At 40.0% G+C, this 13,994-nt stretch overlaps 1 protein-coding gene across 1 annotated transcript; it reads left to right on the top strand.

The window, feature by feature from the left end:
• The first annotated feature begins 2,401 nt into the window (after positions 1 to 2,401).
• sptssa (serine palmitoyltransferase, small subunit A) lies at positions 2,402 to 6,336 on the top strand. Its single transcript, XM_036543073.1, has 2 exons — positions 2,402 to 2,585; positions 5,592 to 6,336. The coding sequence occupies exons 1-2, from the start codon at positions 2,483 to 2,485 to the stop codon at positions 5,693 to 5,695; spliced, it is 207 nt and encodes a 68-aa protein (XP_036398966.1). The 5' UTR covers positions 2,402 to 2,482; the 3' UTR covers positions 5,696 to 6,336.
• The last annotated feature ends 7,658 nt before the right edge of the window (positions 6,337 to 13,994 follow it).

The raw sequence follows: 13,994 nt of genomic DNA, 5'->3' as shown, positions 1-13,994 counted from the left end.
AAAGATTCGTTCCTTCCTCTTTGCAAACATGTGCGCTGATTAGCTGGCATAGCGGCTATAACTCTCCCTCCAGTGGGTATTGGCTATGCGGTCTGTCCATGAAGCAACCTATCACAAAACTGAAGCAGCAGTACGTTCATGATGACAACTAGCCAATGGCTGAAATGCTAAAACACTTGAAGCACCTCCTACTGGCCATCTCAGCACTGTGGCTCAGTGACTATGCTGATCATGGTGACAACAGCATGTGACTGACTCTGGAAGACTTAAAACGCCCCCACTGTGTACTGACTGACCTGATGTACTGTTGACAAGTTCTCAGTACAATGGTTCGTTCAGACTCGAAAGATTCTCTATGTTGACGATGAGACCCGAAATGTTCTCAGTACAATGGTTCCGTACGACTCCAAAGAGTACAGCGTGAAATATGCCCTCTACTGACCTGAATCACATTTGAATAGTTCAGTAAACTACAGTGGTTTTGTGGATTATTTTAATTATGATGCTTAGACTACATAATATACAGCAGTGTTTCTCAACCCTCTGCTGGAGTATCCCCTGCCCTGCATGTTTTAGATCTCTCCCTGCTCCAACACAGCTGGTTCCAATGATCAGTTTGTTATTAAGCAGCTTCAGGAGTTCATAACGAATTGATCATTTGAATCATTTTGATCATTGAGCAGGGAGAGATCTAAAACATGCAGGGCAGGGGGTACTCCAGAAGAGGGTTGAGAAACACTGATACACAGTATTGTAGTGGTTGATAGTTAGCCACTGCTGCTAAGGAAGTGTGTGTTCCCGATTCTTTTCATTTTTGTCGTTAGCCTTTCTTTATGATTAATGTTTTTCCTTTGAGACTGTTATGTAGGCTGTGTTAGGCTACTTTGTTACACAGTTATGTTAGGTCGTGTGTGTGTGTGTGTGGGAGACTCCATGGGCCATATGTAGCCTATCAATCTATGTATGCGTACGCGTACGCGATTTGTGTACGGAGATTTTTCGTCAGTTATCAAACACTACTTACGCCTGATTGTCTTCATAAATCTGAGCGTAAATCAAATCAGCGTGAGATTATGTGCACATGAACACGCTTAACGTACACTCCCACAATTGTTCTTATATGAACCGAGACACGCCTTTAATATGCGAATTAACATATTAAAGATCCCAGGTAAATCTGATTGATGCTCAGGATCAATGGCAGGATGTAAGAAAAAATAGTCGGACACGGAGTTAGAGGTGATGGTTGATGAGGTGGAGAGGAGAAAAAAATGTCCTTTTTGGAGGCCAGGCTACTGGCTAAATACAACTGAGGAGCAAAGCCCCCTCTTGCCCCCTCACGGTGCCGGGTGCGGACACACTGGTGCTGTGTGCGCTTATTAGTTTTTTGGCCTCTCTTTTAATACTGGCTTCACCACTGCTGTGAAATAAATGTATTATTTGATTTTGAAACAGTAGTCTTATGTTGTTGTTATTTAGCCTTTCAGACGCTATCGCATGGTTAAATCAATGAATTTCATTAAACCTACCACCAGACCAATTTTAGGTGGTGACCTGGCAATCTGCCTCAAATATTCCTATTTCATATTATGGCCATGACGCCCAAACACATGGAAAAGGTAACGTAGGGAATTGTTCGCATCTAGTCAAGACGCCACTATATTGCCACCCGCAGGATGAAAAAAAATGCAGAAATAGGCAATAGTATAAAAAAGCAGTACAACTTCAAACTGTCACTTTTCCATACAAGTACAGACAAATTGATGCAAATCTGTCAAAGTCTTTTTCAAGGGTAATATTTTTCATTAATGAAAAATATGAAATAAGTTGTGTAAATATAAGTGTTAAATGTAAATGTTAAATATAAATGTTAAATGTAAATGTTAAATGTTAAATCTAATATGCAAATGTAGAATGAACCTAATGAATATGGTAGTGAACCAGACCTCCATTGTGTGACGCATGTTTTTTCCCATGGAAAAGCTCGGGCATTCACATCAAGCACTGTGGCAATGTAGAAACATGGCGAGTGTAGCAACAGGTGGTGGTGATTTGGCGGAAATAATTGAAAAAGCAGTAGCTGCTGGTGTTAAAGCAGCTTTGCGAGGTCATACCACGCCAACGTCGAGTGGATCTACAATGCCATCGGTAAGTTCTGATTTTTCTATTAGACATTTAGCTACGTTATGGTTAACAAACATCGCTAGCAAACAAGCGTTACATTCCAGCAGATGTTAGTAGCCTAAGTATTTCGAATCATTTTATTGTATTGAACGCAAGGAACCGAATCACTAAAAAGAATCGTTTTGAACACCACTAATATGAATCATGCTGCAATTCTCCTGCCTGCCCACGCATCCACACAGCGCTGGAGTATCACGTCACACTGACGACACAAAGTGGCGTCATTGGGTGGGGTTAAGAGGCTCCACCAGGAAGCAGAATAGAGAGGAGAGGGAAGATAGAAGCGTGTTGGACGACTATGGCGTTCGGGGATGCCTGGAAACAAATATCCTGGTTTTATTACCAGTATTTACTCATCACAGCTCTGTATATGCTGGAGCCATGGGAGAGAACAGTATTCAGTATCCTTTTCTGTAAAAATCGCTTGGTATTCGTGCGTCGATACTTGTCTGTAAAAGATGCTATCCGGAGCTACGCCACTAGTGCTGGCTAAGAAGCTAACAGGCTACTTTGCTAATGTCTGGAGAAAGGTTGCACGCAGGTCCAGTGGAACTTTGTAGGTAGTTATGGGACTGTGTACGATTAAAGCGCCGGTAGCTACGGCACATGCTTAACAAATTTCGCCTTTTGTCTCCAGATGTCCCATTTATTTAGCCAGCTGTATTTGTAAACAGTCTGTTGTGGAGTTCTTGCTTGTGTCTTTCAGATGAGTGCAACAGGTCTGTGGAGAAATCAAGTGAAGTGACACGGAAACATCTTTACCTGATTCAGTTAAATTGTTTTGGTGCCACTTGGGTCGCAACGCCATCTATAATGAGCCGATACTGTAGAGTAGAGGTGGAGGTAAATGTTTCATCTTGCCAGTGTCTGTTCCTCGGTAGCTTCAGTGTTACGAATTCCTGCTTGAAAACAACGCTGAAATATAAGTATATGACCTTAACCTGTGTCGTTTTGTTTAACAAGGAGGAACAGAAGGAGTCCTTTATGTAATTATGCTAATACTCACTGTTTGGGGTGATGAGGCACAGGAAGTTAAGATGTCCAGTTTCTGAGAAGCAGGGTGTGTTTGGAACAGGGGCGCCTGAAGGCGGTGCCAAACTATGGCTTGTTAAATAGCGCATTTGTTACTCGTTTGTGTGGTGGTGGGAGGTCATGGGTGGGGAAGAGAGGCGAATATGGAATGTAGGTGTTATGTTTCTTCCCCCCACCCCCCAATGGCTGTAAGATATTTTAAAAAATAATTTGTGTAGCTGAAGAAAAATAAGTAATTGGCCAGTCGTACAGCCAATGAGTTGCTAGCTGCCGATTGACTAGCTAGTTGCAACTGACATAACCTGCTAACTAGATAATACCGCTGCCTATCTGGGTATCACTAGCTAACTTAATGAAAGAACTAGCACCCCGCTTCATCTGTTCAAATTAGTTGAAACTAACGTTATCTAGCTAGCTGGCAGTTAAGTCCAACGATCAAGTGTATGTGCCCGTACCACCGAAAGGTAAGACATGAAAAGAGAACCTGAAAATACGTCAACTCTAGAATACTTTTTGTGAACTCTTCAATACTTTTCACTGGTGAGAATGCAAGTGGCGTCTAACTGGAAAATACCACGAGGAAATCTGGACGTTTCTAAACTCAAAATGATTTCATGCGACAAATGTACTACAAATGTAATCATTAATGGTACTACACTGAAAAATAGCATGCAGTATACAGTATGTACTTGTGTAGTACGCAGTACACAGTATGCAGTAGGCGGTTTCGAATACAGCCACTGCGATTTCTGCAGCGTACTTTTTGCGTCATGTCCTGCCTCCTGCACGCTCTATTCAGGCGCCACCCCTCGACTAAACTAAACGGAGTATTCCCAGTAGGTGAGAACGCGTCTGACATGGACTATCTCCTGTTGTGTGCTACATGTCTGAAAGGGCAACTCCGGACAATGTCCGGACCTGATTCTTTGGACATTGTCCGGAGTTCATATGTGAAAACGGCTATTTAAGACTCAGTGAGTCTACCAGTCAGAGACGACAAAGCTTGCAAAGAAAAGCAAAACTCCCCAGGTAATAGTTGCTAAAATAATTGATGAGGTCCAAGTTAAAATAACAAGTGATAGGGTAAGAACCTTTAGATACACATGAGACTCTGTGCACAGTGAGTTTAAATAAACTGGCCCACCTCTAAAAACCTCTTTCACCAAACTGGGTGGCATGAGCTTGTATCCCGAGTCATGGCACTGATCTACTTAATGTTTGAGCCCCAGGTAGGAACCAAATTTGCAGATTTTAGCGTGGGCATCAGTGTTTGAAGATCGCCCATTGTTTACTGTTGTACTCCAGAGAAATAACCATAGCCTGAATTATTTCAGTAAAATGTTCAGCTGTAGAAAAGAGCAAAATTGTGAATGAAGTTGCTATGGATAAATGTGTATTAAACAACTATGCAATGTGATATTATATTAATCTTAGGTGATTATTGTAAAAATGGTTTGGTTGAAAATAAGCTATCTCCACAGCTAGCTGGCACAATTAGATGGATACTATGATGAAAATCATCTGAGATGGGCAGCTACCTAGATTAACTGTCGGCAATTAGCTACATAGCTAACTGCAAAAAGCCTGAAATGATGTGACTTGCTTTACCTGCATTTTGATTTTGTGCATCACTTTGCTGATGATGGTATCCCAAACACATTCTGAGTCGAGTGTCCCATATCAAAAAAGAATTGGCTGACATTACAGTAGTTCCTGTATGGATACCATGGTGGCAAGAACATAATGACACTGATGCTTGGTTTTAAGACTTAGGCTTTTCTGCAAGGGACATTTTGACATAGTACAAATACTATCCATGTGCCTGTATTTGCTACTAATTTCTTCAGCTCAACATCTTTAATGTAGAGCCTCACACACTCCACAGTTCAGTTTTCCCTCAATTTCAGCTGACTGTAATTGAAGGTGATGGCTGTAACTGACACTATCGTTTAAAAGGGGTTGCCCTGGAAACACAATTCACAGTTCTAGGAAGTGTTGCAGTGCTTACTGTAAACCCTTTGTATGAAAGTTAAAGGATTTCCATGTGCCTTGCATTGAATGTTTGATGTCAAACACAGTTTGGCTCACATTGAATGGATTGCTTTCCCTTGACCAGCAGACAGATGCATCATATAGGGTAAGTAGTTCTCAGTATGGCAAGAATTGCCCCATACAAGTTTTGATACTGCATCATTTTGGGTCAGCCTCAGGGTGGGTTACTCATGGTGGGATGACCTTTTTTTTAGCTATGGTCCAGTCAGCATGGTTAAATTTCATTATGCCACCCTTGCTCAGAGGTGTGTGGTTATTCTGTATGAATGTGAAACCCATAGAGAAGTATGGTCCACTGTTCATTCTTTAACAAGCTCTCTCAGATTCTCTCCTGATCTCAGTGGCTGGGATGGCGGTGTACACAGGCTATGTGTTCATGCCTCAGCATATCATGGCCATTCTGCACTACTTCGAAGTCATCCAGTGACCCTGCCCTGCCCATGGAAGGAAGTACTTGTGACTGCCCCCTAGAGAAAGGAAGAGGATTTCTTTTGTTTTTAAATTTCTGGGACTACATATGTTCCGTGCTCCTCTCAGATCACGTAGTGAACACATGTAGTTTGCATGGACAGACTGTGGAGGGAGTGGCTGGGGAACAGGAAGGCAGGAAAACGTTGAGGATTCCATTTTAAGTTTTAAAATTTTAAGAAGTTGTGATTGCACAGCAACTTAAGCTTTTGTCCTGTTGACTCTGTACGCACAGACGTCAGTGTTAATAGATATGCCTTTTATAATTAATTCTTGTCAGCAGTGGTGGTTTCCAGCTGCTCAATATTTTCTCACTAATGTGTATATAAATGTATACATATACATGTAAAGGTTTTTTTTTTGTGATTGTGCTTGACTGGGAAGAGATGGGGAAATACGTTTTGGAAGAACCCTGGGGCTTTTTTGTACTTTTAATTAACATCAACAGCTTTGATAGTCTTACTAAAACATTTTCGTGTGTTAAAAGTCAAATATTCTTTGTAAGATATAGAAAGTCTCAGGTGTAATTATTGTGGAACTTGTGTTTATGAAAACAGTACTTCAATAAATGTGTTCTCATCTTCTTGGTAGGCATTTTTAATATTTGATTTTTGAATTTACATATAGCATTGCTGCCTTCTTTAACAATTCCAGATTCCCTAAAGAACAAATAATTGAAGTGGATGCTCAACTTGAGCCAATAAAAATAATGGAAAAAGATTGTATGTAGAAGCTAAATATAGTTTTAGCCACATTCATTCCTTGAATGCAAATTCCAACCAGTCTGCCAAGGGAGCCACATTGCAGGCATGCAGTCCAGTTGTTTTTTTTGTGTTTGTTGATTCTTTCAGCTGGAAAGGTGAGCATCAAATAACATCAGTTTTCTTTTCATCTGTATGAAAGAAAGCAAACCTTTCATCATAATGAAATGATTGCACTCTCAGACTTTGAAGTTCAGTTTGGTGTTGCTCCCCCCTGTCACAATCTCTTTTGGAGTGTGTGATCTTGGTAGTAGATTGAAGACGTCGTAGCTATCTGAAAAGTGAGGTGGGGGATAGCTGGGGGCTGCTTCTGTTGAAAGTTCATGAATTGTGACATTAGCTGAAGCCCTGGCCTGTGCAGGTAAATGTCCAGCCTGTATTTGTATGTAAATTGAAAGCATTATTATTTTTTTTATGTTAAGTACCTTGCGCCACACAAAAATGTATTGTATGAAAACCTCAAGAGACTGATTTTCTTCAGCTTTAGCTAAATGTCATGGGCCACTGAAAAGGGTCCATGTAAATCTGGTGTTCTAAAATTGGGGCTGAATTCCTGAAGCACTCTTAGAGCATTATAATGCTGGGGCAAAAAAGGTGGATAAGGTGCTGAGTGAAAGGTGAGCTCCACAGCCCAAGCTTGATCCCACAGGGTCATCAGCCAAGTGTGACCAGGAGCCCACAGCATTGAAATAAACTAGCAATGATCTGCAAGGGATAGAGGTAAGTATGTTCGAAGGGGTCCCTGTCTCGGCGCTCTCAGGCATTCTGCAATTTGAGTTGTTCTGTGAGTTGTTCGGATGATATCAGTCGGGCATCCTGAGTGCCACATTGCAGGATAGACTCTTGACTCTGTTAAGATTTTTTGAAGTGGCTCCTACTGATGGCTAAAGAAATTCAAAAGGCATTAAGCACAGTATTTTGAAGTCAATGTCAAGCTGATTTACATGAACTCTGCATCAGATTTTTTCTCCAAATTGAGTATTTGCAATATGAGCATATCAATTCAATGTGGTTTTCAAGGCTCTGGACTTCTACTGGCATGAACACAACATTAAGATGTGTTCTTAATGATCCACTAGATGGTGCTGATACAATAACAAAAAACAAAGTTGTTTTAAGAACATTTCAAAGACCAGGTATCTCGCAATACAGAGGGACCAGTAAGATTATTTTAAGAGGGGTGCTGTAAAACAGAGTTATCTTTGTGCCAGTCCTTTGTGAAATAATCGAATGAAATCATCTGTATGAAGCGTCTTTTCTAAATTCTCCCAGTCAACACAGTCTCCATTGTTTTCCTGCGAAGAGGAGGCTGAAAAACAGTCCTACAGGTTAGTAAGAGAGGATTTCCATATTTGGAAACCTGTGTAGCCTTGAAACTTGTCATGCCATTCTTTCCTTCTTATGGTTGATTAGTTCTGTTGTTTCTTTTTTGCCCTGAACTCTGTTTTGAAGATCTAACATCACTGAAAGGCAACAGACAGATCTCCGGGTACAAATGTTTTGTTTATGCATGGTGAATATTTAAGGCTTACAAAATATCTTTGGCTCTAAATTTCTTTACTGTAATTTTTTCTCCCTCCACCTGACTTTCAACAATAGCTTGTGAGCTGCTATAGTTCCAGTTCCTACACCAGCCTCCGAGAGGGCACTTGTAATGCAGAACTCAATGGCATTCAACAGTGCATAAGTTAAAACAACGCTATTAAAATCTGACTGCCTTGAGCTAATTACTTAAACACCCAGCACATTAATTTTTTTGAGTAGAAAAAATATGCAGCTATGTGCCTGGATGTGTTATTCAAACTGATTGCTGTGTATAATTAAGCTCCTGGATGCCAGTAGACAAGAAAAAAGATGCTTCCAGATCAACAACATTGTCTTCTGTATGATAGAGATGAGTCTAACCAAAGAGAATGCAGTTGTGAAATGGGACATTCCATATTCTACAATGAGTATGATTCTAAGAGGCAGTTATGAGAATTCTGAAGCAAGGGGGAAACAGACACCAAGCAAGTGTCTCCAGTTATTGAAAAGATACTTAAAACATTACATGAGTCAAATTACCATTCTGTTTTAACATTTAGACAAAAAATATAGATTACATCACAGCATTGCAGATCACAGTGCTGGCAATTTGCAAGGTGACATTCACATAATTTATCTGAAACAATATTTGTAATAAATTATTTTTATTTAATTTAATTTAAAAATTACCTGGAAACAGCACACATTCATTTTATCCCCTGTTTGAATTAATAAAATTTAAAACATCAGTTTCAATTTCATTCCATTCACTGACAAGAATCAAAATGTCTTGGATAGTTGTGATTTTGGAATTCACTATACAGCATATCAAATGATATCAAAGACCTGAGTGCAGAGTGCAGGTTTACTAAGGAGCATATCTTTGATGCTTCATGGGAAGGAGTGTCAAAGGAAGATTCTCTCTTGTCTTGTTAAGTATTCCAGTCTGGCTTGGATTTGGTTAAGTCTACACCATTGTTATTATTTGTGATTGTGTCAGTTGGACTAGTTTTATTTATTTAGAATTTATTTTACCAGGTTAGTCTCACTGAGATTAATAAACTCTTTTTCAAGAAAGACCTGAAGTTTCAGACAATTACATATTTATAATAGAAACAGAGGGCATTACAGTTTAAAACAAAACATCAGTTTACATACTGAGTACAGTCATGATGCTCAGTAGAGGTGTGGTGCCACTACTGGTATAGGTATCATCGCAGACTCCTATTTTTCTGCCATATTTTAGAGAACTGGAATGCTTTTTTTATTCAACTCTGTATAGGTCTTGGGTACAGTCAGAAGTGCTCAGTTTTGTGAAGGCAGGCAACAGAGGTTGTTTGCCTGCTGGACAATGTGAGTACGCAGGTAAGATGGGAGCTGTCTCATTATGGCCTTACCAATGACTTAGTGTACATGTGGTATGTCTACAGCTCCTGAAGGGCTAAAGTCCAGGACTCAGTAGCCACTGTGGCATCTCTCACCCCATGTGTTTGTCCTGGGGTCCCTGCAGTTTGAAATTGAAGGATGCAACATGACAGGGGAGGTGGGGTAGGTATATTTAGGAGGCCCAGTACGAACATCCTCGCCGGGTTGTATAGGTCTATACGCTGGGGTGGTGTATGTGGATTAACAGGACTTTCCGTATATGGAGCAATCTTACTACTTATGGAAGTCTGGCCGAGGTGGTCGACTGACAGCTATCACCCTGTTCACTAACTGTACAGAGAGAGAGGCTGTGGAAGGCTTTAACTGGTGTTTCAGGCAGACATTGGCTTGACACACTCTCAGCACACTGATGTTAATGTCCACCTTTCTGAGTGGTAGTTTTAGTTTGGTAGGGAGCCCCATTCAAAAATGAAATATTTTGTAATATACATGCTTGTGATAGGATCATGATATGAAATAAAGTCTCTTTCAATATAGAGACAGGAGAAAAAAAAATAGCAGGTGAAAATTATAGAAGGTAAATTGTAACGTGTGTGTTTGTACAAATACAGCCTTGGTGACAGTAAGTAATTGCCAATCCATACCAGTGTGTCTTATATCAAAAATCCTCATGTACTCAGTTCATTGACACCGGTCATTCCCCTGATGGCAAATTCTCTGTGTTGTAATTATTTTTCTTCCTTTCTAATGCAGTAGTTTTACACAGCAGTAGACATATCCTAGACAGGAGGTGATGAGGTTATGAGCACCATGAACAGGAAGTGTTCATTGTTTAACTGGCAGAAAGAGCACTGACAGAAAGGGATAGGAAAGTACCTTGCAACTGCTGTGAGACCGGGATGATGGGAGCATAAGGCCATCTGATGCATATTCCTTCAGAGTGTCCCAGTGTGATTCTGCAAGAATGGGCCGGAAATGTACAGGCACTCTGGCCCCGTCTGGAATAGTGTGCCAAGTTAGGGTGGAATGTTCTCTGAGCATGATATGGAGACTCCCCAAGAACAGCACCTACTGCTCTGACCGAATCCTCTTCCTCAAAGATTGCTCTGCAGCCAGGTGACATTTTCTCATTGCTGTGATACTGTAACAACCTGTGTGTATTACCTGGGCATTGTGTGTTCTAAGGTACTGCTCAAGGTGGCCCAGTGTTACTTAGTATATTCTGAATGAGTGTATATACTTTAGGCTGTATAATTCTAATAATAATCCTCAGAATCTGCTCTCTGAAGACACAATAATAAAAGCTATTATCTTTTAATGATCTGATATACTGCTAAAATGAAATTACTTAAATTGAATTCCAGCAAATGCTTTCTGAAGACTCCACCTTCCACTCAATCCTTGCTTTCCATTGTTTTTGAGATCAAGCAGACATGAAAAGGAAACACTAAATAACCTGCTTGAACTGACCCTTCCTATGTGCGCAAATCATTTTGTATTTCTTTGCGTTACTTTTTTCCCTTTTTTGCAGAACTCAAGTTGAAAGAGTACCTCATGTCTGTTCATCAAGCCTCAAGCATTCTGTCTGTTCTGAATGTGGTGTGATAGCACAGACTGGCTGAATGACACATCCCATAAATAGAGACTACCTATTGCAGACCCTCCCCCAAATCTCTCTGTATGTGTAGACACGCCTGTGTTTATTACCTGTGCATGTTCGTCAGCCAATCAGAGGACAGGGAGGGGCTGGCCATAAGCCAAGGGGAGGGGAAGAATTGAAGGTGACTGGCCTTACAAGCCACTTTCAGTTTCAACAAATTGGCAGAGATTCAGGTTGAAAATAGAAGCTGGTAACGTTTTAAACTGTGAGATGAGGACGTTCTCACGTACGCACTCAGGGGCTGTCTGTTGCTGCAACCCCATGTTGGGGGTTCATAGAGAATGTGCAGCCAACGGGGGAATTAAAATAAGCTTCCTCAGAGCTGAAATGGCACTTCAGCTGTTTGCACCCCTACCAGTGGTTGGAACATCCCCCCATATTCTCCCTTAACACCCCTTTCCTGCTCCAAATGTTATGAATTCACCATCCACCAGCGCCTCTGCTCTGGGGGACATTCAGCTCTGGTATGGTTGTCAAGGCAACATGCTTATGGTTAAAGATTAAGGTTACAGTTAAGAGTCTTGATGTGTGTGCAGGGAACATGTGATGGATGCGTGCAGAGACCCAGCTGTGAAAATGTGTTATGATTTAGCACCAACAACTAAAATGCATTTGCTAGTCACCCCATGATGTCATCAGTTAAACACAGGAGAAAATCTGAGGTGCCCACTTTTTGGTCCACCAGAGCTGCTTATTACCTAGGTGCAAGCCTCCTCCTATGAGAGCTGAATCCTTCCTTGTGTCTTTGAGAGATGGAGACATAAACATGCTCATAAATCCAGCCAGGAGGGTGCCCTGGGGAACTGTGTGGCCTTCTGTTTCGTACCACAGGCCACAGTCTGTTTCCATTCTTGTTCTTCTTCAAATTTTGGAGACCTCTGTTTGACTTATAATGAACCTGCCAATCATAACTGAACCTCTTTCTGAGGTTATTTTTTTCCAGATTAAGCTGGCTGAAACTGAAAAACTCCCAGCATTTCTTTGTTTGCAAAACATGGCCTTTGTGCTCACCGTAATAGGAAAGGGATCAGTGGATTGAATCTGATTAGAGCTGGAATCTTGTGAATTCTGCAAGAACCATCATGTGGGACCCTTATCAGTGATGCACATGTGCATGCCACACACTTACTGTGAGGGCCCTATGTCTACACAGCCAATATGAGTACTACCAATTCTTACCACACATCTGCTTTAAGTGTTACAATTTTTTAACACTCAAAAACAATTTGATCTTTTGCATTTTCTGTTGTTTGCAAAGTTATGAAGATATGAAAATGTATTTGACAGTTAAAAATAGGAAACTAAAAGGAGAGAGCAAAGTAGAAATGATTGAAAATGAAGGAAAATGAATTCCTATCAAATAGCGGAAATCCTTACTCATGTAACAGTATTAGATGCCATGCATGTGTCTCTCAGACAGCTATCTAGGGAATCCATATTCTGCATCTCAAACCATTCCTCTAAGGGTCTCGTGGCACTGGTTCAACAAAACAGGATGTTGTAGCATTAAGACATCATGTGCAGTTAAAGAAAAAAAAGAACATGCACGTCAACTTGGCATGACATAAACATTTACACTGAACAGCATGCCACTATTAGATGAATATGATTCACATAAACTTTGGCATTGGTATTACAGACCTCAGATCACTGTTCTGTATTTATACCAAATCCTATTGCTTCACCATCCATAATTGTGTGATGTTGGCATAGTATTTAGGTTAAATAACATAGGTAGTCACCCTGTGATGATGATCTTGTCATGCTCTCTGATAGGCGAGGAATCACAATACTGTCAAATCAAGTGGATGAGCCCAGACCACGCTGAAACCTCAGCTTGATGAGTTGCTCAGTTGATGAGTTTCAACAGATAGGGCTACTTTTTCACAAGTGCTGTTTGTCAGACCAAATCAGTTTGGTGTCTTGAAGCACATGAATTATAACAGTTATTAGAGGGTTCACATTAATTATGTATTAGTATTGATTTCTAATTCCATTTAAGAATAAATATAGTAATTGCTATTGTTTTTTTTAAGTATCAAATTTGCAGATTCAGAAGACATTAAAAAATTTAAGTAAAACATTTTTGCATGAATAGGAATAGGAACTGCCCTTGATGAGGTAATTTTGAAAAATGGTTTTGGTCTACAGTTAAACACCCAGACTGTGAATCATTGGGTGAGTGAAGAGGAGAGATGAGAATGACCCACCAATCACTGATCTTCAGCAGAAAAACCATACCTGGGATGTGTTTCTAGTTTTGTTGAAAAAATATTATTTGGTTTGTTTAACAGTTGCTTTTTTCAGTGAATTATGGATGACAGCTTCAATGCATTGAGCCATTATTTGCATCTGTATATGGGAAATGTGAGTGAAAGATAAGATGGATGCTCTAAAAAGGGAATTTTTCAAAAATAGCATTTTAGCATAAATCTTACTTTCAGACATTGCAAAAGAATTACCACATGCTGTAATTTATTTATTGAATGTTGCTGAAACATTGTGGAAGGGGTACTTCGTATATTAACATATTTGCTTGGAAGAGAATACTGAAATATAGACAGATGGATTGTTCAATGATGGTTTCATCCTTTATCAATTTTGAAAATAAAGCATAAAGATGGACATTTTACATTTGAACTTTAAAAGTGCCAATGTTCTTTAGTGTGTGGGGATCAAAGTTTAAATTTCTCCTATAGCCAGTTTGTACAAAACCATATGGTTCTTCTAATTAACATTTTGTAAGGGTCCAGTAATATTTTATCATACTACTGTCACTATTATTTAAACATTTGCTGAAGGCAAATTTTCTTATTATGAATCTAAAATCTTCAAAACAGGTAATGACCTGCTGGTGATATGCTTAAAAACCGATTGCAGCATCAGCCATTATTTTTATTAGATTAATTAAATCTAAGAAATACCAT

This window comes from Megalops cyprinoides, chromosome 12 (assembly GCF_013368585.1).
Source record: "Megalops cyprinoides isolate fMegCyp1 chromosome 12, fMegCyp1.pri, whole genome shotgun sequence".
Classification (NCBI taxonomy): Eukaryota; Metazoa; Chordata; class Actinopteri; order Elopiformes; family Megalopidae; genus Megalops; species Megalops cyprinoides.
The sequence above is the reverse complement of the archived record's forward strand: the minus strand, read 5'-3'. Positions and strand labels throughout refer to the sequence as shown.

Excerpts from the sequence above, each read along its gene's own strand:
- sptssa (XM_036543073.1), top strand. The coding sequence starts at position 2,483 with ATGGCGTTCGGGGATGCCTGGAAACAAATATCCTGGTTTTATTACCAG. Across the intron at positions 2,586-5,591 it reads ATGGGAGAGAACAGTATTCA|ATTCTCTCCTGATCTCAGTG; the intron begins GTATCCTTTTCT and ends AAGCTCTCTCAG.